At 38.5% G+C, this 27,375-nt stretch overlaps 1 protein-coding gene across 1 annotated transcript in view; it reads right to left on the bottom strand.

The window, feature by feature from the left end:
- Positions 1 to 956: 956 nt before the first annotated feature.
- Positions 957 to 27,375, bottom strand: part of ADAM28 (ADAM metallopeptidase domain 28) — a 110,458-nt gene continuing 84,039 nt past the window's right edge. The window contains exons 19-26 of the mRNA XM_036750132.1: positions 26,483 to 26,563; positions 23,419 to 23,497; positions 10,324 to 10,429; positions 5,824 to 5,911; positions 4,386 to 4,451; positions 3,927 to 3,992; positions 2,501 to 2,658; positions 957 to 1,017 (exon numbers count right to left, since the gene is read on the bottom strand). Coding sequence (XP_036606027.1) covers positions 957 to 1,017; positions 2,501 to 2,658; positions 3,927 to 3,992; positions 4,386 to 4,451; positions 5,824 to 5,911; positions 10,324 to 10,429; positions 23,419 to 23,497; positions 26,483 to 26,563 — 705 coding nt within the window. The remainder of the gene's footprint in view (positions 1,018 to 2,500; positions 2,659 to 3,926; positions 3,993 to 4,385; positions 4,452 to 5,823; positions 5,912 to 10,323; positions 10,430 to 23,418; positions 23,498 to 26,482; positions 26,564 to 27,375) is intronic.

Raw genomic sequence — 27,375 nt, forward strand, 5'->3', positions numbered from 1 at the left:
AAAAGGGAAATCATAGATGTAGAAGTAAATACAAAGTATATACAAAGAAATACAAAGTAATTTCAAGAGAAAGAAAGGGCCAGTAAGAGGTGGGGGAAAGCCTCATGTGGCAGGAGCACCTGAGCTAAACTTGAAGGAAGCCAGAGGTTCTTTAAGGTGGAGGGCAGAGGTACAAATCCATTAAACTCTCTGGGCCTCAGTTTCCTCCACTTCAAAATGAGAGAGCCGGACTAAAGGGGCTTCCCCACCCTTTGCTACGGGGAAAGAAAGTATCTAACAGTGTGACATCATCAGGTCTGACACATTGGCTTTTTGTGAGTTTGCAAATGTCACCGGGTAACAAATGGGCAAACCCCCAGGGCACTCAACCCAAGTTAGGGAGTGATGTGCAGAAGTCACCGTCAAGGACAAAAGGAATATTTTATGGTTTGGCTTGGTTTTATTTTGTTTCTAATTACACCATAGCATAGTGGAGAGGCATCTTTCCTTGAAGCCAGGAAGATCTGGATTCAAGTTCCACTTCTGACACATCCTAGATGTGTGACCCTGGGTAAGTCACATAACCTCTGTGTTCTAGGAAACCCTTTTAAGATTTAAGTTATAGAGAGCATGCTAACCTGCATTGGTGGAGGGAGTTTGCTCACCCAGGAATTCCCTATACCAATGAAATCAGAGCTTCACACTCCATCCCTAACTCTGCATTCAAGCTTTGGACCTTATTCCCTTCCCCTTCCCCTGTCTCTGGTGGGGAATCCACTCTATGTTGTGTTCTTCTATTTTGCCCCAGCTTCCTCAGCAACAGGTGGCATTACGGAGCACTGTGACAGTCCTGCAATTGTTCCATGAGGGCATATTTCTCTTTGAGATTGAACGTTTAATCACTAAGATACACCAGAACCTTGGTCCTGAAAAAGGAATGGAGGTCTTTTTTTCTGGCCAGATTCCTGTTCTGTCTTCTAGATTTCTGAATTGTTCACCCATCCTTGTTCAGATGCTTCAAACGTGGGGATGTTTGCCCTAAAAAAGATAAAGCTTTGCCATGAACGAATTTCCCAACAAGTAACTATCATGTCAATGTTCTAACTAGAAATAAATGAACCTGAGATCCTCATGAGAAAAATGGTAGTCAGTTTCACTGATTCACTCTGCCCACTATATTTTGTAAAGATTCACTCATGGGGAAAGACGCAAGATTCACATTATCAACAAAGTCCATGAATGGCGGAGCAGAGGTGTAAGGCTAGGATTCAATAACATGGGATCCTGGAAAGACAGGGAGAGGGACACATCTTGAAAGAGTGAATAGCGTGCGGAACTTGGAGTCAAGAAAATATGATTCAAATACCACTTCTGACATGTACTTAACTTTGTGACCTTGAATAAAACAAATCAATCTGCAAAATGGGCATATTATTATATTGCTTGTGAGTGCTTACCGGTAGGTGTTGAAAGGTTTAAATGAGATTGTATGTAAATTACCTTAAAAAATTTAAAGGTCAATATGTATATTGAATGCCGTTATTAGAGTACTTTAATAGAGAATAAGGTGTCAAGGGAATAATTCAATTATAATAAATTAATAGCTAACATCTCTATACATCTCTGTATAATATTTTTTTATTTGCACAACAACCTCATGAAGCCAGTGTTATTATTAGCCCTATTCTATAGGTAAGGAAACATATTAGAGAATTTAGGTGGCCAGTCCAAAGTCACACAGCAAAATTAGTGACTGGGCTAGAATTTGAACCCATTTATTCCTGACTCGTTGGGCCTGCACCCCATTCACCTTACCATTTGGAGGATTATAAGGCATCTTTCTCAAGGTGTTACGGGCCCCTAAAGAGAGCAGGAGTACAGAGCAAGTACAATAGAAGATGTTTCACATCGGCCTTAGTCCGTTAGCCAGGGATCTCATGGGCTGGAAGACTTCCTTTTGCTTCTTGTTCTTTCTTGGCCTATTATTGAATGTCATCCAAGACCTAGAGTGTGGGGACTGTGGTTGGGGTAGGGGGCAGTCACAGAACACAGCCTATGCATTGTGGGCATTATAGGAGCCCTGTCTTGGTGTCTGTTCTGTTCATGTCATACAAATATAGAGGTGATAGCTGTTAATTAAAGATCACATTTATATAGCATTTGTAGTTTTTGTGAAATGCCTTGCATCCATTGTCTCATTGGGTTCTCATAATGAGAGATCTGGATTCAAATCTCACCTCACACACCAACTGCCAAATCTGGTAGTCTCTGGGCAAGTCATTTAAATCTCTCTGAGACTCAGTTTCCTCATCTGCAGAATGAAGGGGATGAACTAGATGACCTCTGCAGTCCTCAAGCTACAGATTTGTCATCCTCTGCCAGGTCAAGGGCCACATTGTTGATGTCTGAGAGCAATTGGAACCAGTTCTTTACTCCTCCATGGAGGGTAGGTAGCATTCTACCTCCCTGCTTAGCCCCTAGAAGTACTGTAATGGGGAGAATTCACTGAGGCCTCTGTTACCTGAGATGCAGCCAGGGATTGTGCTTAAAAGCAGCAAAGGGAAATGCTGCCATTCCCTCATTGACTGCTCCTGGGAAACTTAAAAGGTTTATATCCACAAGGTTAAATGTATACTCATTGCCGCCTTTAAAACACAAATTTTGCTGCACCCATTTAGCCTGCAAATGTGACATTATAGATGTGTACTCTGGGCCTCATATAAAACTGGGGTGCCCATTATCACAGTTGGGGTCATTCAAAGTTATCCCAGAATGGGGAGAGCTGAATCCAACAGAGAAGAAAAAGAGATTTTTTTTAAAAAAACATGTCAATTAGAGATGGAAAGCCCCTGAGACATGATCTAGTGCAATCTCTTAATTTTCTAGGCTGTGAAAGTAAGAAAGGGAAGGAGCATTTAGGTGGTCAGTTCAAATTTAGACCCCTTGTCAGTACAATTACTGTCTCACATGAGTGGAGAGAATATTGGTTCTGAACTCAGAGGCCTAGGCTCAAACCCTTCTCTGCAGCCACACCTACCACCTGGGTTACCTTGGGCATTAATCACTATGTCTCTGTTTCCTCATCTATAAAAGGGGATCTTGGAGAAGGGAAGGGCAAACCATTCTAGTATCTTTGCCAAGAAAGTCCCAAATGGAGTTACATGACTGAAATGACTGAATAAAAACAGCAACAGCATGTGGCGGACGGATTCAATTTGTTCTGTTTTTACCCAGAGGCAGAACCAGGAGCAAAAAGTGGATGTTATAAATGGGATAAATTCAGGCTTGATGTCTGGAAAAAAATCCATAATGACTTTTGTTGTTGTTCAGTAATGTCCAACTCTTCATGGCCCCATGGACCATACATGCCAGCATTGTCCACGGAGTTTTCTTGGCAAGGGTACTGGAGGGGTTTACCATTTCCTTCTTCCATAGAATAAGGCAAATGGAGGTTAAGTTACTTGCCCAAGATCAAACAGCTCGTAAGTGCCTGAGGCTGGATTTGAACTCAGGTCTTCCTGATTCCTGACTCCAGACCCAGCACTGAGGCAGAGCACTAGCTACCTCTATGACTAGAACTGTCCAAAAGAGAAATGGGCTGTGGTGAGAGATGTAGGCTCTTGGAGGTCTTTAATCTGAAGTTAGAGAACAACTTTTCAAGTATGTTATTTTTGGATTCCTTTGGTCTATGTGTTAGACTAGTGGATCACTGAAGCTCCTTACAACTCCCAAATTTTGTGATTCTATGGTTCTTCTCCATATAGTCCTTATGAGGACAGCCAGGCCATACATAGCACATGTACACAGCTGAGCATGATACATAACACAATGTGAAAAGTGCATGTGGAGGGGGAACAGTGCCATTGTTATAATGTTTGGAATACACATCTCATGAGGTCTTCAGAAGGGAACCTGAATCATTCAGAATGACTTGGTTAGTTACTTACTGGGTGGACAAATGAAGACCTAGTTGTAGGAACAAGAGGTAGTAGAAGAGTTGGCTTTGTAATTATCTAGGGAAAAAGAAGAGTTTGTTAGTTGAAGGATGTGACTACACTCCTGGACATATTGAATGAAGAAGATGAGTTTTCCAAATAGTTTCATCCTTAAAGGGGGATGGCTTCAAATATGAGTCTGTCTTTGATATGCTCCAGACCTCAAGGTTTCACTACTTTCATGAATATCCACATTTTAATTGAAAGTTTAGGCCTTAAGGCTGCCTATCTCCTGACAGAGAAGTGGACTCAAGATGTAGGATGAGACACACAGTTTTGGAAATGGTCAACGAGCTTACAGTCTAATGGGTGAGAAAACGGTTACATAAATAGGTCAAACAATAATATTAGGGAAATTAGAAAGGGAGAAAGTTAAGAAGAGAAGGGAAGGAGGGCTTTTGTTATACTTACAAGAGAAAGTGGTGGTTTATTACTCTCCATTGGAGGTGCAGACACAGGTGGACTCACTGGACCCATCTAAATTAAACAATGCTATGTCAAAAAAGGAAAACGACAGCAACGTATCACCCACAAATGTATATGGTGCTCCTTTGAAGCAACATCTGAAAAGCTTGAAAGCTCTGGGACCAAAGAGGCTCTGAGATCAACCTATAATTCATACTAATTAATCAAGCCATCCACCCACCAACAATTAATTATTAAAGTGACTTCCCTTGCTCTCAAGACACATCTCTCTCTCTCTCTCTCTCTCTCTCTCTCTCTCTCTCTCTCTCTTCCCTCTCTCTCTCTCTTCTCTCTCTCTCTCTTCTCTCTCTCTCTCTCTTCTCTCTCTCTCTTCTCTCTCTCTCTCTCTTCCTTCCATTTTTTTCTTTCTCTGAGGAATATTTAATGACAATCTCCTCTAATAGTCTTAAACACAACATTGACATGAATCCTATTTTAGTTAAATTATGTATATACCATTCATCTAACTGACCCTATATTGTGTTTCATATGCCATCCAGCCATCCGCTAAGATACTGGAGGCCACCCAAAGTTGGTATCTTAACATCTATTTTCTGGCCATGAATTTCCTTCCCCGCCTGCTTCTTGCTCTAGCTTTGGGAATAGTAATCATGTTAATGACACTATTACTCCTAGAAAGGCCAGAATGATGGACTATTCCACTCTGCATCATGTAACTCCCTAGATCAAAAGAACATATTTTCTGGCAATGATGGCCCTATATGTATTGCATCTTAGAATTAGAATCTAAGTTCCCTGAAAACATACTTCACTGGCTCCCTAGCACCTGTATAATAGAATCCCAAACCTTCACCTTAGAATTCACTGCCATCCATAGTCTTGCTCCAATTCATTCTTCCTAATTCTCCTCTTTATGAGCCCTACATCTTAGCTGAAATCAACTCAGTTTTTGTCTATGTATATTCTCTCATCTATGTTTTCCTGTCTGTGTACTTTTGACCATGCTATTCTTTCTCCCTGAAATATTTCCTCCCCCAGTTTTACCCATTAAAAATCTTCATCCTTCAAAGATAATGGCAAATGTCACCTCCTTCAGAAAGTTATCCGTGATCACCCAACCCAGAAGGTGTGATCTCTCCTCTCTCTTTTTAGACCTTTAGCATGTTGTACCTTTCCTGTAGTTCAACTTCCACTTTTCTTTTTACCATTGTCCTTATATAGATACATATATGTACACATATTCATTCATATATATTATACATATGTATGCATGTATGTATGCTTAACACAGTAAGCAGTTTCTTTTAATTGAATCATGATTTTGATCAAAAGCATCCAAGGAGCAAAGGGACAGGGTTAAGGAAGTATGAAGTGGAGAAAATTCAGGAAGGACAAAGGAATTGTGGTACAAATTATGGCTTACCTCATGAGAATGAGTATTTTGCACAACCGGTTGTCTCTTCATTGGTCTCCATTGTCTTGGTTTGGAGCCTGAGGTGGGGCAGGATGGGCTAGGGTTAAAAGTGGTCTGTTATTAAACCTCCATCAGCCATTGTGAATAATAGAATACAAGGTCCTGAAAGCCAGGACCAGCTTTTCTTTCTATCTGTATATTCCCAGTGCCTCGCAAAATGCCTCGTCCATAAGAATTAGGAACTAGGCTTGTAATTTCATTGATAGACATTTCACTGATATAGATAGTTAGATGATCCAATGCATGGAGTGATCGATCTGGAGTTAAGAGGACCTGAGTTCAAATTCAGCCTCAGATACAAACTAGCTGTGTGACACTCAGCAAGTCACTTAACTATAGTACCTGATATCCTTATTGGCAAAATAAGATTAATAATAGCACCTATCTCTCAGAGTTTTGAGGATGAAATGAAATAATATTCATAAATTATTTTACAAAACTATTATTAACGTAGGGAACTGATAGACGAGGGATCTTCTGCTGCCAATGCCAGTTAGTACCTTCTCTATAATGCAAAGTCTTAGTTGCTTAGAACACTGAGAAATTAAATGATGTCCATGGAATCAGAGCCAGTAGTTGAAGAGATGGAACTTGGATACAGGTCTTCGTGACTCTGAGGCCAGCTCTCTCCCCACCACTCCACACCACCTCTTTCCACTACACAATATGCATTTGACAAATGCTCTCTGTAGATGGCGGCTGGAAAGCAGGGACTAGCGTGAGCTCCGTACCAAGTCCCTCCAAAAAACTATAAAAAATGGCTCTGAACCAATTCTACAACTGCAGAACCCACAAAACTGCAGAGGGAAGCAAGGCTCCAGCCCAGGACAGCCTGGATGGTCTCTGGGTGAGGTCTATCCCACACAGAGCTGGGAGCTGGGAATGGAGTGGAGCAGTGCCCAGCCTGAGCAGCACGGACCAACCAGACCAGGAGCGGGGCGGAGCGGGCCCTAGCGCCCTGAATCAGTGAGTTGCGGCAGTTACCAGACTTCTCAACCCACAAACACCAAAGACAGCAGAGAAGGTTAGTGGGAAAAGCTGCGGGAGTGGAAGGAGTTCGAGGGTCGGCTTCCAGCCCCGGGGGCAGCGGAGGTGGGGCAGCTACGGCTGTTGTTGCTTCCGGCCCCAGGCCCACCTGGTGGGAGGAATTAAGTGGCAGCTCAGAGCAGGAGTGCACAGCCTGCTGAAGATCTAAGCCCAGTCCAGGTTGGGGGATCTTGGGGAAGGAGCAGTGTTGGTGTGGCAGAGCTGGCACATCCCCCCCAAACGTGGAACATAGAACTCTTTAGTCTACAAGCAGTCATACCCCGCTGAAAAACTCAAGGGTCAAGTAAGTTGGTTGGGAATATGGCCAGGCAGTGAAAACACACCCAGATTCAGTCTCAGATTTTGCATTCTTTCTTTGGTGACAAAGAAGACCAAAACATACAGACAGAAGTTAAGAAAGTCAAAGAGCCTACAACAGAAACCTCCAAGAAAAACATGAACTGGTCCCAGGCCATGGAAGAGCTCAAAAAGGATTTGGAAAAGCAAGTTAGAGAAGTAGAGGAAAAATTGGGAAGAGGAATGAGAAGGATGCGAGAAAACCATGAAAAACAAGTCAATGACTTGCTAAAGGAGACCCAAAAAAATACTGAAAAATACACTGAAGAAAACAACACCTTAAAAAACAGACTAACTCAAATGGCAAAAGAGCTCCAAAAAGCCAATGAGGAGAAGAATGCCTTGAAAGGCAGAATTAGCCAAATGGAAAAGGAAGTCCAAAAGAACACTGAAGAAAATACTACTTTAAAAATTAGATTGGAGCAAGTGGAAGCTAGTGACTTGATGAGAAATCAAGATATTATAAAACAGAACCAAAGGAATGAAAAAAAATGGAAGACAATGTGAAATATCTCCTTGGAAAAACCACTGACCTGGAAAATAGATCCAGGAGAGATAATTTAAAAATTATTGGACTACCTGAAAGCCATGATCAAAAAAAGAGCCTAGATATCATCTTTCAAGAAATTATCAAGGAGAACTACCCTGATATTCTAGAGCCACAGGGCAAAATAGAAATTGAAAGAATCCATCGATTGCCTCCTGAAATAGATCCCGAAAAGAAATCTCCCAGGAATATTGTCGCCAAATTCCAGAGCTCCCAGATCAAGGAGAAAATACTGCAAGCAGCCAGAAAGAAACAATTTGAGTATTGTGGAAACACAATCAGAATAATCCAAGATCTGGCAGCTTCTACATTAAGAGATCGAAGGGCTTGGAATACGATATTCTGGAGGTCAATGGAGCTAGGATTAAAACCAAGAATCACCTACCCAGCAAAACTGAGTATCATGCTCCAAGGCAAAATATGAATTTTTAATAAAATAGAGGACTTTCAAGCTTTCTCAGTGAAAAGACCAGAACTGAATAGAAAATTTGACTTTCAAACACAAGAATCAAGAGAAGCATGAAAAGGTAATTAAGAAAAAGAACAAGAAAAAGAAATTGCAAGGGACTTACTAAAGTTGAACTGTTTTGTTTACATTCCTACATGGAAAGATGATGTGTATGATTCATGAGACCTCAGTATTAGGGTAGCTGAAGGGAATATGCATATATATATATATACACATACACATATATATATATATATATGTTTATGTATATATGTATATATATAAGTGAATGTGTATGTATGTATATATGTATGTGTGTGTGTGTGTGTATATATATATATATATATATATATATATATATATATATAGAGAGAGAGAGAGAGAGAGAGAGAGAGAGAGAGCGGGCACAGGGTAAGTTGAAGATGAAGGGAAGATATCTAAAAGGAATAAAATCAAATTAAGGGATGAGAGAGGAACATATTGAGAGAGGGAGATAGGGAGAGATAGAATGGGGTGGATTATCTTGCATAAAGGTGGCAAGAGGAAGCAGTTCTGTGGGAGGAGGGGAGAGGGCAGGTGAGGGGGGAATGAGTGAATGTTGCTCTCATCAGATTTGGCCTGAGGAGGAAATACCATACATACCCAATTGGGTATCTTTCCCACAGGAAAGAAGAGGGAAGAAGATAAAAAGGGGGGGGGGATGATGGAGGGGAGGTCAGATGGGAGTGGAGGTAATCAAAAACAAACACTTTCAAAAGGGGACAGGGTCAAGGGAGAAAATTCAATAAAGGGGGAGGGGTTGGGAAGGAGCAAAATATAGTTAGTCTTTCACAACATGAGTGTGGTGGAAGGGTTATACATAATGATACACATGTGGCCTATGTTGAATTGCTTGACTTCTTGGGGAGGGTGGGTGGGAAGGGAAGAGGGGGGAGAATTTGGAACTCAAAGTTTTTAAAAACAGACATTCAAAAACAAAAAAAAAGTTTTTTTGCATGCAACTAGAAAATAAGATACACAGGCAATGGGGAGTAGAAATTTAGCTTGCCCTACAAGAAAGGAAGGGAAAAGGGGATGGGAGAGGATTGGGGTGACAGAAGGGAGGGCTGACTGGGGAACAGGGCACCAGAATATACGCCATCTTGGAGTGGGGGGGGAAGTGTAGAAATTGGGAGAAAAATTGTAATTCAAACTCTTGTGAAAATCAATGCTGAAAACTAAATATGTTAAATAAATAAATTAAATTAAAAAAATGCTCTCTGTGTTCTATCACTCTGTTTTTTCACTCCTCATTTTACATATTAAAAAAAAGAAACTCAAGGAAGGGGTTTTATCCATACATAGATAGAATGATTTCAAACAATGAGGGAAATGGAAAAGTTTGTCGGCAAGGATTCTAAGTAGGAAGTGCCTGCATGTGTTGGGATTTTCTTTTTCACAGAGGACCTGAACTCAATTCCTCAAGGTGTGATTCTGGGGAAGTTAATTAATTTGTTTTGCTTTTCTTATCTTTGTTTTTGTTGATCATATCTTTACTTATCTATAAAATGGCAATAGTAACCCTGGTCCTATCTACCGAAAAATGCAATGGAAGTATAAAGTATTTGATTATTATTACAATAATTGGCCCCTTAGGAAGTTGGCATCTAAAAATTTAAATCATTTAGTTTTGCTGTGCCTCAATTTCTTTCTTTGTAAAGGTGAGATGATAGTACCTGGACTGGTCCCTTGCAGAAGTGCTTTGACAATCAAGTGAGGTACCTATAGTGAAAAGCCTGGTAAATCATAAAATGCTATCTCTACTTTGTCAGCTCTTGTGTTAATATTATATTCCTCTTCACTCTCTATATAATAATTCAGTCCTTTGGAAGTTGATTTGCTACCATGGTTTGGTTTGGTGACATTCCCTTCCCCCTCCGATACCCAAACTATTTTGGGCACATTTATTTTATTATTTAAAATGAACAATTATTAATTTTCTGTGAGAATTTTGGGACTGTTCGCAATTTAGATCTTTGGGAACATCACAAAACTGGCAGGAGAATCTCTGGCATAGGAGAAGCAGGCTTACCTTGTAACTTTTTTTCTCTTAGCTCTGCTCTGATATCGGACAACAATTGCGGCAATGATAACTATCGTGGAGAGTGCAACCAGTATACCCACCACAATGGAAAAATCTGGAAAATTCAGAATAGAAAGGAGAGACCTGAGACACTGATAACATGATGGAGAAATCTATACTCTTGAGGATAAAATTAACAAATCTCTAATATTAAGAACACACTGGATAAATATACAATATTGAGAAAGTACATGAGGGAGAAATCTACAATGTACAGAAAATAATAAAGACAACGACAACATTGATACCACAATGGAAAAATCGAGTTTCAAAGACAGAATGGAGAAACCTATGACTTTAAGATTATAATGGAGAAATGGGGACATCAGGGTGTCAATTTAGACCTGGAGGGGACTCTGAAGGTCATTTAGTCTAATACTTTCATTTTGTAAATGGGAAAACTAATGATAAGGGTGGTAAAGTGTCCTGTGCAAGGTGAAACATCTAGAACTGACTCCAAACTCAAATTTGTGTTTACTGTCCAACTCTGGCCCTGTGTTAGACAAAAAAGTGAGTCTGTTTGTGGCTATTGTATGTTTCAAGAATGATATTCTATTTAGTTCTCCCTCTATCTTAATCTATTCTGTATTAATCAATATTATATTTTTGTAGATGTTTCTAGAGATGCCCTTCTCTAGAAAATAAGTCTGGTGGCCAAGAAAGAACATTTGATCTAGAGTCTCAATATTGTTTCAAATCATTCTATCTATGTATATGGATAAATCCCCTTCCTTGAGTTTCTTTTGTAAATCTGTAAAATGAAGAGAATAATGTATACACTGACTGACAGGATGTATAGAAGATACAGTCTTGATTCTACAACTAGAAATAACTGAATTCAAGTCCTTCATCTGATGCATACTATCAGATGACCCTCCACCTCTCAGTGTCCCCAAGGTGGCCCTCTTAGACTATGTTGCAGAGGGGTCATCAGCTCTGGGGAGTTTTCACCCTAGAAATCCATAGAATTAATGAATTTTAATTCCCTGAAGAATGGAAGAGGAGGAAAAGAAGGAGAATGAGGGGGATGAGGAGGATGATGGTGAGGACTAGTGTAAAGACAAGGATCCTGTAGGAGACATCAAAATCGGTTATACACGTTAATATTGAAAGAGCATTCATTGATCACCTTCTCCACGCTAGGTGCATATCTAGTGATTAAAAACAAAAGTAAAAGTCTCTACTCTCCTGTTTTTGTATTTCTTTATACCCCCAAAGGTTAGCTCGGTGCTCAGTTCATAACAAGACTATTGATTGACTGTCCTAAGGAAAGTACTTTACAAGTTTTAGAGTACTCTAAGAGTATATGTTTAGAATGCCAGCTCCCTGAGGGCAAGAGCTGTGTGGTTTAATGTTTTTGTATCTCTGCTACCTGGCACTGGGGCTTGCCCTTAGTTATGGTGAGGCTGAAAAAAAATCTTTATTGAATTACAAACTGAAATGGGTTAAAAGAAGGAAAAAAAAAAACACTGCTAAGCTCTCATTCATGACGGAACACAGTCATCTTGGTCCTGGAGACACAGAACAGGAAGTGATAAAGATGAACCAAGCAGAACTGGCTGATCACCATATGACCTAAGTTCGAGGAGCAAGACGGAGGGTTAGGCATGAGTCTCAACAAAGCAATCTAATTGAAATGTTCTCCCTACCTCCCAACCACAAAAAAGGAAAAAAAGGCTATAGACTTCTAGGTCTTGACATGAGAAACACATGAGGTATCAACCTTAATATGAGATCCAAATGCCCTAGAATTCAAAGGAAGCAGTATAGTGCCTGGCCCATAGTAAGTGCTTAGTAAATACTCATTTTCTTCCTTCCTTCCCACCCCTTACTAGAAGATTTTCCTCTTTATACCTTTAATGCCAATTAGTGTGCTTTGTTCAGAGTAAGAACTTACTGAATATTGGGTTTCATGCCTAGAGAAGGGTATGTGTTGGCTAGGGAAGTAAGGGCTGATATGGCTACATCGAGGCCTGGGTGCTCGGTGCATCAGGCCTTGTTAGACTTCAAAGGAGGAGAGATATTCATGATACAAAAACAGATTCAGAAGCCTTATTCTAGTCCAACTTCTTCATTTCACAGAAGTGCAAACAGACAGCTAGGGACAACTAGGCAATCAGCTCGAGTTGACACAGGCATTAATTTTTGGGGTCAGGATTCGGACTCCAATCCTCTGAGCCCATAAGGGATGACTCCGTTATAACATGCTGTCTTCCCTTCATCACAACATTATGAGCAACACAGGGAAATGATTACTATCTGTGCAACCTTGGGCAAAGCATTTCACTGCCTAGAGATCAGTTTCCTTCTCCATAAAATTAGGCGGTAAAACTGGATGGTTTCTGAGGTCCTGTCCCGCTTTAAATCTATGATCGTATGATTTTATGAACTCCCTGTGCCCCGCTTTCCTCATCTATAAAATGTGGCAATTGGATGAGAAGGCCTTTGGGTTGCGTCCCTTTGGGATCTAAATCTCTAATCCTTTGATCATAGGATTGAGTAAATTACTGTCAAACTAGACAATAACCTTTCTGAATTTACCACAGGGGGAGTTCATGCCAGCCAGAAGCACCCATGGGAGGAAGCAGGAGAAACAAAGGTGCTTACTCCCTTGCTAACCATAGGGCAACTCAGAATAACAGAAAATGGTATGAAAGATCATCAGTTTAGAACTTCTAAGGGATAGTCTGAAGAAAGCTTATCTATGTTGTTGGGCTTGGAAATTAGGAGTCGCGATAGGAGATTCTATCTGCATGGAAGGTACTACTCTGAACTTTTACTGGGGGAAATGCTTGTCCATCACTGTGTGGTACCTTGATCATAAGAGAATAGGCTAGCTCAGGAAGGATAGAGCTCCCACCACCACCTTCTGGAAGCTCAGAAGGAACTCCTTAGAATGCAGGAATCCAAAGGGCAGGAGAAACTCTAGGGCAAATTAGAGGGGAGAGGTCAAAATATCCGTAAGAGGAGTCACAAGCCACCTTGTGCCACTGTAAATACTAGTGACTGCCCCAGGCATATACAAAATATGTTATGTTCATCTTCGTGTATATGTGTGCGTATCTGATTATTTGTTTTTCAGCTTCTGTTTGTTTGCTTTTTCATACTGGTAACAGGAAAGGATATCCAAAATGCACTTGGCCATTAAGGGCAGTCTCTGAAGATTAGTTGAGCTAACAATGAACAATTGTCAAGTTTCTACTATGTGCCAGGCACTGTGTGAAGAACATAGGGCAATTGCTCAGTCATTTTTAGTCTTGTCCAACACGTCATCATCCCACTTGAGGTTTTCTTGGAAAAGATATTGGAATGATTTGCCATTTCTTTCTCCAGCTCATTGTATAGAGGGGGAAACAGAGGTAAACAGGGTAAAGTAGCTTGCCCAGGGTCATAGAGCTAGTAAATGTCTGTGGCCAGATTTGAACTCAGGAAGATGAATCTTTCTAACTGCAGGCCCACCTTAATAAATGCTTGTTGATTGATTGAAGAGATGGCCCTTCCTTAAAGAATCAGGGAGACAGTTAAGGACTTTTAAGCTTAATTTTCCAGATGCTGGGATACAGATGTAGACTTGGTGGGGGGAAGGTAGCTGGAATCACCCTATTTGTGGATTAAGAACTACGATGATTTGACTGTGGAACTTTGAATTCCTAGTACCTCTATTATCATGGAAGATTTGACAGATGACCGTTAAGTAGGATGTGAGTTTTCCTCTTGTGCTATGACACATACAAAAGTTTGATGTGGCCATTTCGTACCAGCTTGTGAGTTAATTGCTAAATTTTCAGCATAGGTATTTACATGTCAGAAGTTGGTAAAGTGCATAAATCAGGGCTTGATTTCTTGTTTTGTTGATAGTGCAGAATTAAGAAAGAAATATTTTAAAATGTTAACAACCTTTCTTAGCATCTTGCTTGGCATATATTATTTTTGCATATATATTTTTGAGAGCTATTTGTTAAACATTTATCAGCCTAAACTTGCATGTGAAGGAGTTTCAATTTAAAAGACTATCCACTTTTATTTTAAGAGTTAATTTGCTTAAGAATTTACTGTTCCTTTCTTTAGTGAGCTGCCAAGTGCAGGAGACCTTAAAAGATGAACAGGCTTCTGCTTGATAGTGTTTAAGAAGGAAAGCTAACCACTTCAATGAAGGGAGTATTTCATGACATCTTTTGAACCAGAACTGTGACCTTAGAGGCTCTAAATTAATAAAGAAGGGATGTTACTTTCAGTGGAGAATTTACTTGTCAAAATCCCACTTTCCTTGTCCACTGTCTACCTTCAGTGGCGAATGTGTGTGTGTGTGTGTGTGTGTGTGTGTGCATGCATATATATGTATATGTAAATGTATACATATATATTTATATATACTCATGTATGTACAGATATATACATACATATATACATGTAAAGCACTTTGCAAATGCCAGAAAACAGTGTTATTATTTTGCTTATGTGTTTCACTTTCTTTCATTAGGAATCCTTTTTCCAATTATAGTTGGGTTACAAGTAATTAAGTCTAGAAGATATGAGGCAAGAGATGATTTTTCCCTACTAAAAGACCACAACCAAAGGTAAGGCAAGAATGATAATATAATCCCAACTTCAAAGCTATCACATATCAACCTTCCTTCTAGAAGAAGTTTCCTCACAAGGAGTTCCGATACCAATAAAGAAAAAAAAAGAAAGAAAAAACGAAAGGAAAGAAGGAAGAAAAAAGGAATGAGGAAGGAGGAAAGGAAAGAAGGAAAGAAGAAGGAAGGAAGGAAGGGAGGAAGGAAGGAAGGAAGGAAGGAAGGAAGGAAGGAAGGAAGGAAGGAAGGAAGGAAGGAAGGAAGAAAAGGAGGGAAAAAGGAAGGAAAGGAGGGAAGAAAAGGGAGGAAAGAAAGAAAGAGAGGAAGAAAGGAAAAAAGGAAGGAAAGAAGGAAGGGAGGGAGGGAAGGGGAAGAAAGGAGGAAGGAAAGGAGAAAAGAAGGAAGGAAGGAGAGAAGAAAGAAGGGAAGGAAGGCAAGAGGTTGGTGAGAAAAAATGAAAGAGAATTGGGCATAGAATTCTCTGTTAAAACTGATGATAGGATTACAAGATAGAAATGATCATAGATCTGGCACCTAAAAAGACCTTAGAGAACATTAAGTTCAACCTCTCCATTTTATGTTTGAGAAAACTGAGGCCTGAGGATGTTAAGTGACTTGCCCAGGGTCATAGAGCTATTAAGTGTCTAAGGCAACCTAACTCTCTATTAGCCTCTGTGTCCTCATTTGCAAAAATGGTGTTAATAATACCTATTTTATAGGCTTGTTATGTGAATCAAATGAAATAACATAAAGTGCTTCACCATATTATTGAAAAAGTACAAATGATAACTGCAGAAGGGACCTAGAAAGCATTGACAAAGATTAAGAAGTTTAGGGAAGTCACCTAGAGAATCAATGGGTAGAACTGTTATTATTTTCACTGAGCTTATAGAAAATAAAGGATGCCAAGAGAAAAAGCTTACTGAGGAAAAGAAGAGGCAGCTTGGTAACGCAGTGAATAGGTTTCCAGGCCTGAAGTCAGGAATACCTGAGTTTAAATTCAACCAATTCAACCCCAGACACTTACTAGTTGTGTGATCCTATTTGCCTCAGTCTCCTTATCTGTAAAATGAGGGAAGAAGGAAATGGCAAACCCTTCCGGTATCTTTGCCAAAAAACCCCAAATGGGTTCACAAGAAGTTGGACATGACTTAAAAGACTGACAAACAAAAGGAAGTGAACAGCTGGCTAAGGAGATGGTGCCGAAGAACATAATTAGTGGTTCTGAAACACCATTTGAAAAATAAGAATGATAGATTCCTGGACAAGGAGAGAGTGTCCCTTACAAAGGCAACTAAGAATGTGTTTTCATGGTGTCTTGCAAATATAATCACAAGACCATCTCCAAACAAGCACAAAGTAAATAGCCAACACTTTGGAGCTGAAGATGTAGAATATATGGTGATAAAGATGAACTAAGATCTCCCCTCTTCTTCCTGGCTTCCTAGCATCCTTCAAACCTAAGCTCAAATCCCACCTTCTACAGGAGGCATTTTCTGGTATTCCAGCTTTATCTCTAAGAATACCATCTCCCCACTCGATATATTTTTAAAATGTGCATAACTATTTGCCTGTTGAATCTCTCATAGAATATAAGATACTTGAGAAGAGGGAGTGTTTTTTTTTCTTTCTTTTTATTTTAGCACCTTGAACAGTGCCTGGCATGTAATAAGTGCTTAATAAATATTTGTTGACTTGGCTTGCATCAGGTACCATGGAAACCCACTTATGTCCCAAGTTATTGGCTTATTTCTTGATGTTAAATGTCAGCACCATCTCTTTTAGCAGAGTATATATTGAGAACACATCTCCTTCCTAAGATTTTTGGACCCCTTGGTTTTAGAATGAGAAGAACAGAGAACCTATCCAACAGGATGAAGTCCACATATCTTATGATTATGGAGGACTAGGGACTAGGGGGTATGTTCATTGATATGTCCCCAGGACAGTGGTGATGTCTAGCTAACATGATTTTATTGGAAACTTTCTCTCTTCCTCTCTCCCCATTGTTCATAAAGAAATTTTAATCAGCCTCCACAGTACAGGTGCATAGACCTGTAGGAATTGTAGCCCAAGGAGATAACATAGGTTCCCCCCTCCCTTGAAAATGACTGCTTTCCTTTTTAACTGAGGGTGTGTGTCCTTATTCTGTCTATGGAAAGCATAATTCAACACCAGCACAAAAAAAGCATGGAAACTTGAATGGGGAGAATTTATTGCATTGCATTAATTTAGTCCTGCATGGCTGAGAAACCAGAACTGTAGCTGAGAGACTAGAATTGTTTAATGCTCAACCCTTTTATACTGACCAGAAGCTCAGTCAGATCTCAAGACTGATGTAAGGAATGTGAGTAGTTTTCTCCTGCTATACCTCTCAAGCAAGCAAAGAAAGGAAAACTTTTTCATGGTTGGCAGAAATTTGTGGCATTAAAAACTAATTAGACATTAAGTGTATAACTGAAGTGCCCTGTCTTTTCTGTAAATTTCCAAATTTTGGTTTGAAGATTTTTTTATAAATGGTGAAATATTTTAAGAAAAAGGAAAATGTGAGATTGTCTTCATAAAGTTTTAGAATGAAGTGCCAGGACTGGTATCAGAAAGATTCTTCTTCCTGAGTTCAAATCCGATCTCAGACATTTACTATGTCACTCTGGGCAATTCACTTAACCCTGTTTCCTTCAATTTCCTCATCTGTAAAATGAGCTGTAGAAAAATGAGCTAGGGAAAGAAATGGCAAACAACTTCCATATCCTTGCCAAGAAAATTCCAAATTGGGTTAGGAAGAGTTAGACATTATTGACATAACTGAACAAAAACAAAAAAAAAAAACTGGAAGCAGTGAGCTCTATATTTTGAGGTGCTAGTAGCTAATAGGAAAATTCAGATTTTGAATGCTATAACTGTTATTGTAAATCCACATTTTATTGATTTTGTCCTAAAGCTAAATTACAATGAGGTCTCAATTAAAATGAGATGTGTTCTCCTACTAGAATAATTGTGATGTTTGATCATCTATAGGTAGATCAGAACTTAATGGAAAATACAGTTGACATTTGGCATTAAGCTGATAAGACATGAATAAGAATTTTATATACATACACACACACACACACATATATATGTATGTATGTATGTATATATATATATATATATATATATATATATATATATATATATATATATGTTATTTTATTTTATGCTGGTCTTCTGAATGCAATTAGCATGAATGCCAAATTGATAGATGGATGAAGTGGTTTACTATATAAGATCATTCAACACACATTTAATAGAATTGATGCTATTTGCCAAAAGTTTTATGTTATGTTTTAAAAAATCCAAGATGTTATTTATGTTATTCCTTGGATTTCTAATTTTTCTTATAATGTTATTTTATAAAGTCCTTAAATATGATAAATGTTGTTAATTTGAAAATCAATGCCCAGAGGCTGATACAAATAATCATTGGAAAATTAATTCCTTTTTGAATAGAGACTGTTGCAATTACGTTTTCTTTTAAAAGACAAAATCCCAAATTAGAATCTCTCACAGCTAAAATAAAGAGGTTTATTGTATAAATAGTGAGTTTTATTTGATAGATTATTTATCCATTAATTATCAAAATTATGAAAATTCACCTGGCATAATATGTATTGAAATCACATCTTCGAGCCAACTTAATATTGACAGATCTAAGACTTAAATATTTCCCTATGACTTTAGGGATTAATATGCAATACTTTCAGATATAGCTCTTATCAGCCTCAAGGTTTATAGTAGCCAGTTTTTTTTCCTGGCTTTTGAGTGACCTATCATGTATTAACTTCATATGTGTAATCATAGAATATGATTATTTTTTAAATTTCTGATGATTGATTTCTGCTCCAGGATGGATTTAAACTAGAATGGAAGAATGAGATAAGACTTTCATGTTTTTATTTTTAACTGTCATTGCAATGACAAGAGAGAAAACAATAATAGCTATATGTAAGCTGTGATTAGTCATTTGGGGAAAAAACTCTTGGGATTATAATTTGAATTTTGATTTCAGGTATAATTATTGGAATTGTTATTAAGCCAATAATCTACCATTTAAGAGAAATACTACGTAGTGCTCCAATGGAATGCACTCTGAAAACTGCTGCAGGTGGATGTCTGTGCCTGGGACCGTTGACAGCACAACTTTGAAAATGTGATGCTAAGATGCTCTTGAATTGGTTTCCTTGATACATTATTTCCTTTCTGAAAAGGAAATTTTACCAAAAATGCCCAGATAAACAGAAGAGGAAATAGACTACTCAACCACCCGCGTCCCCCAAACCCCAGGACAAAATAGATTTACAATTAAATTCTGCCACATATTTAAAAATAATCAATCCCAATATTAATTGAAAAAAAATAGGAAAAAGAAGAAATCCTATAAAATTTCTTCTGTGACCCAAATGTGGTCTTGGTACCTAAACCAGGGAGAGGAAAAAAAAAGAGAAAGGAATTTATAGACCAATTTATCTAATGAATATTGATAAAAAATTTTAAATGAAATACTAGCTAGAAATATAACTGACTATATCAATAAAAAAACAATAAAATCTTATGATTGTCTCAAAAGATGCACAAAAATCTTTTGACAAAGTGCAATGCACATTCCTATTTTTTTAAATGCTTTCTAGTGTTTTGAAACATTAGAATTTATTCCTATGTCTAATTGACATAGGAATAAATGGAACCTTTCTTAAAATGATAAGTAGTATCTATTTAGAACCAAAAGAAAGCATCACCCCTAATGCAGGTAAACTAGAAGCCTTCACAGTAAGATCAGGGGCAAAGCAAAGATGTGCATCCCCCCCCCCCCCCCCCCCACTAGACAACATTCTATTAGAAACGCTAGATATAGCAATAAGACAAGATGAACACACTGAAGGAATTGCAATAGGCAACCAACAAATAAAAGTATCATTCTTTTCAGACAAAATGATAATATGCTTAGAGAACCCTAGAGAATTTCCTAAAAAACAACAACAACAACAACAAAACCTAATTGAAGCAATTAACTTTAGGAAAGTTGCAGGGTATTATAAAACAACAACAACAACAATACTGACATCATTAACATTTCTATACATCACCAACAAAACCCAGCAGGAAGAGATAGAAAGAGAAATTGCACTTAATTGTAGACAATATAAAATACTTGGGAGCCTACTTGCACAAGCAAAACCAGGACTATATGAACACAATTACAAAACACTTCTCAGACAAATAAATTCCTATCTGAACACTTGGAGAAAAGTTAACTGCTCATGGGGAGGCTGCGCAATATAACAAAAATGACAATTCTACCTAAATTCATTTACTTATTTAATGTCATACCAAATAAACTGTCAAAGAATTATTTTATAGAGCTAGAAAAAATAATAAAATTCATCTGAAAGAACAAAAGATCACTAATATTAAGGGAATCAATTATATAAAAGGGAAGGAAGGAGGCCTAGCAGTTCCAGATTTCAAACATTACAAAGCATTAATCATCAAAACAATCTAGTATTGGCTAAGAAATAGGGTCATTCATCAGTGCAGTAGATTAGGTACACTATATATCATAATAAATTAGTATTGATAAACCCAAATATCTAAACTTTAGTTGCAAGAATTCACTTTTTAACAAAAATTGCTGGGAAAACTGGAAAACATTTTGGCAGAAACTAGAAAGAGGCCAACATCTCACACCACGTACCAAGATGAAGTCAAAATGGGTACATGATTTTGATATAAAGATTGATATCATAAGCAAATTAGGGGAGCACTGAAAAATTTATCTGTCAGATCTATGGAAAAGAAAAGTATTTGTGGCCAAACAAGAAATTGAGAAGATCTTGGGAAGTAAAATGAATAACATTGGTTACTTGGAATTAAAAAAAATTGGTTTTACACAAACAAGACCAATATAGCCAAAATTTGAAAGAAAGTAGGAAACTGGGGAGGGGGGGAGAGACAACAAGTTGTTCTGATAAAGGCCTTATTTCTAAGATATATAGGGAACTGAGACAAATTTATGAAAGAAATAAGATCACTATTCAACTCATGGTCAAATAATATAAACAGGAAATTTTAAGAAGTAGAATTCAAAGCTATCAATAGTTATATGAAAATATGGGCTAAATCACTATTTCTTAGAGAATACACATTAAAATAATTATGAGGTATCACCTCATACCTATCAGAATTAGTAACATGATTGAAAATGAAAACTACAAATTATGGAGGGGTTGTGGAAGCATCTGGACACTAATGCATTGTTGATGAAGTTGTGAACTGGTCCAGCCATTCTGGTAAACAATTTAGAACTACACCTAAAAGGCTATCAAACTGTACATACCCTTTAACCCAACAGTACCACTACTAGTTCCGTATCCCAAGAAGATCAAATAAAAAGGAAAAGGAGCTATATGTACAAAACTATTTCTAGCAGCTCTTTGTGTGGTAGCAAAGAAATGGAAATTGAGGAGATGCCCATCATTTGGGGAATGGCTGAATAAGTTATCTTATATGGTTTCAACGGAACACTGTTGTCCTCTAAGAAATGATGAGTGGGATGATTTTCGAAAAACAAAAAGCCTGAGAAGACTTACATGAAGTGAGCAATACAGGAGAACAGTGTATGCAGTAATAGTAATGTAATGATGATCAACTATGAAAGACTTAACTACTCTGATCAAAACAATGATCTAAGGCAGGGGTGCGGAACCTGCATCCTCAAGGCCACAGGTGGACCTCTAGGTTCTCAAGTGTGGCCCTTCTACTGAGTCCTAACTTCACAGAACAAATCCCCTTAATAAAAGGATTTGTTCTGCAAAACTTGGACTCAGTCAAAAGACCACACCCAAAGACCTAGAAGATCTAATGTGGCCTAGAGGCTTTTTTCATTGTCTTTATTTTTCTTGCTTTTATCTGTAATGTGCAAAATTTGGGAAAATGTTTTGCATGACTAATATAATGGGTATCATATTCCCTGCCTTCTCAATGTGTGAGGGAAGGATTTGAACAACAGAACTAAAAATTAAAAAAAAAAAGAATGTTAAAACTAAACAATTAAATAATAAATTAAAACAGAAGAAAATGTTTCAAGTATCACACAGCCACACAGGATAGCTAAGACTCAAGATGAAATAAGTTGATTAAATATAGTTCAATTGGTAACCAGAATTAGTTTACATATAGAGAACTGTTTAACTAGGTTTGTTTCCTTAGAACATGTATCAGATTATGACTCTGATTGTTTTTTCAACTTTTATGACATTGAATGAAGCATGGAATTGTGAATGTCTTTTAAAAAAAACAAACTTTTTGAGATACCTGTGGCCACATGTGTCCTTTCAATGTCTGGGAAATCTCCCTGCATTATGTAGCACGCTTATTTCCCAGTGCAAATCCAAGTCCCTGGCTTATAGCCCTTGATGCTTGCACAATTTGGTCCTCCTGATTATCAATTGCCACCTCTTGTCCCTACCGCTTCTTGAAGGGATTCTATAGTCCTATTGATGAGATGAGCAGTGGGAAAGATGTCTCTACTGACTTGGTTACTTTGATATTAATCTTGCTATCTGCTTCTATGATTGCACTTCTGATGGTATAAGAAAATTGGACTTGAAGTCCCCAAAGGGGAAATTATAGGAAAACTTTATTTCATCGTTTGAACTTAGGCTTGAATAGCTGAGAATCAAAACTGTTGCTTAGAGGCCAGATTTGTCTTGGGACCTAAGTGATGCTAACCAGAAAACTAGTCAGATCTAAAGATTAATGTAAGGCATGTGAGTTCTCCTGCATTATGTATCTCAAGCAACCCATGTGTCTTTTCTGGAAACTGCCTCTTTGTCACCAATCAGCAACTTTTCCTTTAATCTCTGAATTCTATATGATGTGTAACTTATAGACAGTCAGATGGAGTGGGCCACCTCTTTTTTCGACTCTCTTCTTACAGACATCTTAATAAACATTTTTTTTAAATGTTGCATTTCTAGGTTTTGTTCTCTTCCACATCAGTGGTGGTGTCAGAAGTGGGACCCATCCCTTGTGTGATGCCTTTCACACAGAATAGATCTGACTACATTTTGCCCAAAGTGCTCGGAGACCAGAGGTTCAGAGAAGTAGAGTAAAACTCACTGCAAACCTAAACATATATATATATATATATATATATATATATATATATATATATATATATATATATATATATATATATATATATATATATATATATATATGTGTGTGTGTGTGTGTGTGTGTGTGTGTGTGTGCGTGTGTGTGTGTGTGTATTACAAAAGCTAACCAATAAAGTTCTTATGTGATCAGTGTTATACCTTGAAGAAGGACATGCACATATACCCAAACATGTACTGCCCAGAAGAAGACACAGAATTGCCATGAATAAATACAATTTAACAACTACAGTAATTAAGTCAAGAATACCCACGGAAAACAGTGGTGGAATTGTCACAGTTGGGAGGTAACCATCCTTCTTCACACTGACACTGAAGCTCATGGTCACAGACCTAGAGGAGCAGAGACAGGGTTTATTAACATCCCCCATGTTTTCTGTAACTTATCAGAGGTTTTAACAAAAGGGATCACTGTTGGCTGCTGTCCAGTTAGACAGGCACTCCATCACCCTCCCTGGCTGGCAATGGGTGGCCCACGTCACTGCTAGCTTCTGACTGAACTACATCATAGGATCACAGATTTAGATAGAGAAGAACCTTGAGAGGTCATTTAGTCCACCCCCTTCATTTTACAGATGAGGAAAATGAATAACTTAGGTCATGTAAGTAGTAAGTGACAGACCCAGGATTTGAACCCAGGCCTTTGGACTCTAAAATCCAGCCCTTTTTCTACTGTTCCATGCTACCTCTCTAAAGAACAGGAATGTGAATAGCCTGGCTAATACTAGTTACCCAACAGTTGCCACTCTTTAGCAAGTTCATTGCCCTTCTCCCTGAACATGTTTGTTCATTTTCCTCTTTCTGATTTTTCTCAGTGTCTGTGGTACCACCAATCACCCAGTCTCCAATGTTCAAAATCTGGGGTTGCCTTTGACTCTTCTTCTCCACCCCTTATCTTATCAATGCTCTATTCTGGTGATTTCCTCTTTGCACCATGACTTTGTGTCTATTTCACCCCCCATGCCTCCCAACCCTTCCTACTGCTGCTGTCCAGTGCTACTATAATACTCTCCCAGATGGTCTTCCTGCCACCCTTCTCTACTGCCTCCAATCCAACCTTCACATCCTACCAGGTCAATCATGACATTACTTCTCTATCAGATTAAAAAATCTTCAATAGCTCTTCTCCCCACCTCCACCAGAAGAATGTAAGCTGCATGAGGGCAAGGATAATTTTCTTATATCTTTCTATCTCCAGGGCCTAACAGAGGATATAATATGTAGAAGATGCCTAACAAATGTTGATTTAATTCAAATGAATTAAATTATCCACTGCATAGCATTCAAGCCATTATCAAGGCCCTCCATAATCTAGCAGCACTATCAGTTTGCAGACTCATATTACCTCTATGAAATCACACAATTGCAGATTCAGAAAGGACCTCAGAGGTCATTTAGTCCAGTCCTCTCCCTCACACATGATCAACATTCATTCAGCCTTTGCGTGAAGATCTGAAACAAGAGTGAGTTCAGTCTCTCCTGACTCACCTCATCACATTTTTGGAAAACTTTCAATGTCAGAGGCTTTTCCTGACCTCCTTCCTCTATTTGCCTCTTTTGAACTCTCCTCTCACCCAACTGCCCCTAGTTCTGCCCTTTGAGATCAAGCAGAAAAAGAAAGTTTAACCCATTTTTCTATGATAGCAGTTGAAATACTTAGACCAGGATTTCCCCCTGTCTTCTCTTCTCCAGATTGACCATAACAGTTAATATATATGTCATGTCATGTTAATATATATGTCATTAATATATATGTCAGTATATATATATATGTCATGACCTCACAGTCCTTCACCATCCTGGCTGTCTTCCTTTAGACACTTTCCAAATAATCGCTGGCCCTCCTAAAACATGCTACCAAATATTGAATCCATTATCCCAGATGTAGCATTATCAGGATGGAGGACAATGGTACAACTATCTCCCCATTCCTCATCATTATAACCCCCTAAATACAGCCTCAGATTACATGCCTTCCTTGCTTCCCATATCCCATCATATGAATCCATACCATGGATTCATAGTAACCTCGCAAGTCATTAGAATCCCTACATCTATTTCATACAGAAGGAGAACTGCATAGCACTTTCCTGTACTTAGACTCCATTATTTTAAAATCAATGTGAGAATTTGCATGCACCCCTACTAAATTCTATCTTCTGGAAAGCTGGTATGGCAAAATAGTTAGAGCTCTGGAAGGTCTGGGTTCAAATCCCGCCTTACACACTTACTAACTCTATGACACCGGGCTCATCACTGAACCTCTCTCAGGTTTGTTTTCTCATTTGTAAAATGGATCTAATCATAGAATGGGCCTCACAGAGCTGTTGGAAGGGTTGAATGAGAAAGGATTTAAAGTTCTATGCAAATCTTAAAGTTCTATACAAATGACAACTCTCGCTATTATTGTTTTGATAACCTAAGTACATAATTCATTTTAATCAGGTGACATGAACTGAATCAAGGGTGATCTATGGGCTGTCTTACTATTCCCTTATTTATCTTCACTGCCAACTTACAGGATCACAGATCATGGCTTTGAAGGGTCCTCATTATCCATCTAGCCCAACTCTCATTTTATGGATAAGGAAACTGAGGCCCAGAAAGGATGAATGGTTAGTCCAAAATCATAAAGTAGTAATCATTAGAGGTGGAATTTGAACTCAGGTCTCTGCAGAACCAGTATTCTTTTCACGCTACTTTCCCAAGAGTCATTTTGATTCTACCCTTTCCAATCCAAAAGCCACTCACTCTATTTGACAAAGAAAAAACAAGCAAAATGACAACTGAGAAACTTTACCTTTTTGCACTCAATTGTCATTGTTCCATGATCCCTCCGTCACTCAACCGAATTAGATCACTCCTTCTCCCTGTATACCTCCCAAATTCTCCTAGTTCTGAGTTTTCTTAACCCTGAAACTTTTCCCTGAAATGTCCTTCCTCTTCCTTTTCATCTCCTGAATTCCTATGTATTTATTAAGGCCAAACTGTAATGTTGCCTCCTTAAGGGAAGCTTTCCCTAATTCTTCCACGATCAATGGTCCTCCCAGGAGCCTAAAGTTTGCCCCTCTCTAATCTTATGAAATCTTGTCTATTTCAGTCACCTGCATCCCTATCTTCTTTGACCACAATCCCACATCTTTGTAAAATATAAGCTCCCTGATGGCAAGGAGCATATCTTTTTTAGATTGTGTATTTAGACTGTGTATTTTCCCCTGTGTTCACCCAATGCTCAAAGTATATGTTTGTTGAATTTTACAGTTGACTTAAAATTGCTCAGGATTCAGGGAGCTCCAGGGATCAATAATTTGGTCTTACTGCATGTCCTTTGCACTTTGAGGAACAATTTGATGACTTGTAGGCACTCTCAATGTCTATACAATCTCCATTGATGCATACCTGCAGGGGCAGGGAAAAAAGGAATAGTATGTTACTGTTGCCTTGACTTCAACTCTGTTCAACACCCCTGGAAAAACTGTTTGCTAAAAGAATCACAACTTTCAGTGGAAGGGTGAATGTCATATATTGCTCTTGGACCCTCCCTCCTCATACTATCATGTGCACATGCTCATCTTCTCATTTTTAAATGTGTTGTACCACCCCTCCCCCCCAAAAAGAAGGCAAATTGCACAGAGAAGTCATTTCAAATAGGGAGTCAGTTCTCACAACAATAGGAAATAGGTGGGATTGTTATCCCTATTTTACTTATGAGGAAATTGAGGCAGAGAGAGCTTAATTGACTTGCCCTGGGTCACTTCTCACAGGTTTTAAGACTCTGGAGTCATATATGAACTCATATCTTCCTGACTCTCAGCCCATTAAAGAGCATTCACTCGATTGGCTGGGCTTGGGGTATCGCTCAGGAAATAAATTAGAGCCAGAAGGGCTTTAGAGGTCACCCAGGCCAGCTCCCTTATTGTACAGGTAAGGCAATGGATGACAAGAGCATGTAAGTGACACTACCAAGGTCACCCAGCTTTTTAAATGTCTAAGGTGGAGTGTGAACCCTAAGGACTCCTCATTCCAAGTCCAGAATTCTACCCACTACTTCATGCTGGCTTTCTGCAAGAAATGGAGTAGGATTTGGATTCATAGATTCATAGAGGTAAAAGGGATTTTAATAATAATCCAGTCCATCCTCCAAATATTAAACATGAGGTAATTGAAGCCAAGAAAAGAGAAGTGACTTGGCCAAGGTCTCACAGTGAGTA

Source organism: Trichosurus vulpecula, chromosome 3 (genome assembly GCF_011100635.1).
Source record: "Trichosurus vulpecula isolate mTriVul1 chromosome 3, mTriVul1.pri, whole genome shotgun sequence".
In the NCBI taxonomy this organism is placed as follows: domain Eukaryota; kingdom Metazoa; phylum Chordata; class Mammalia; order Diprotodontia; family Phalangeridae; genus Trichosurus; species Trichosurus vulpecula.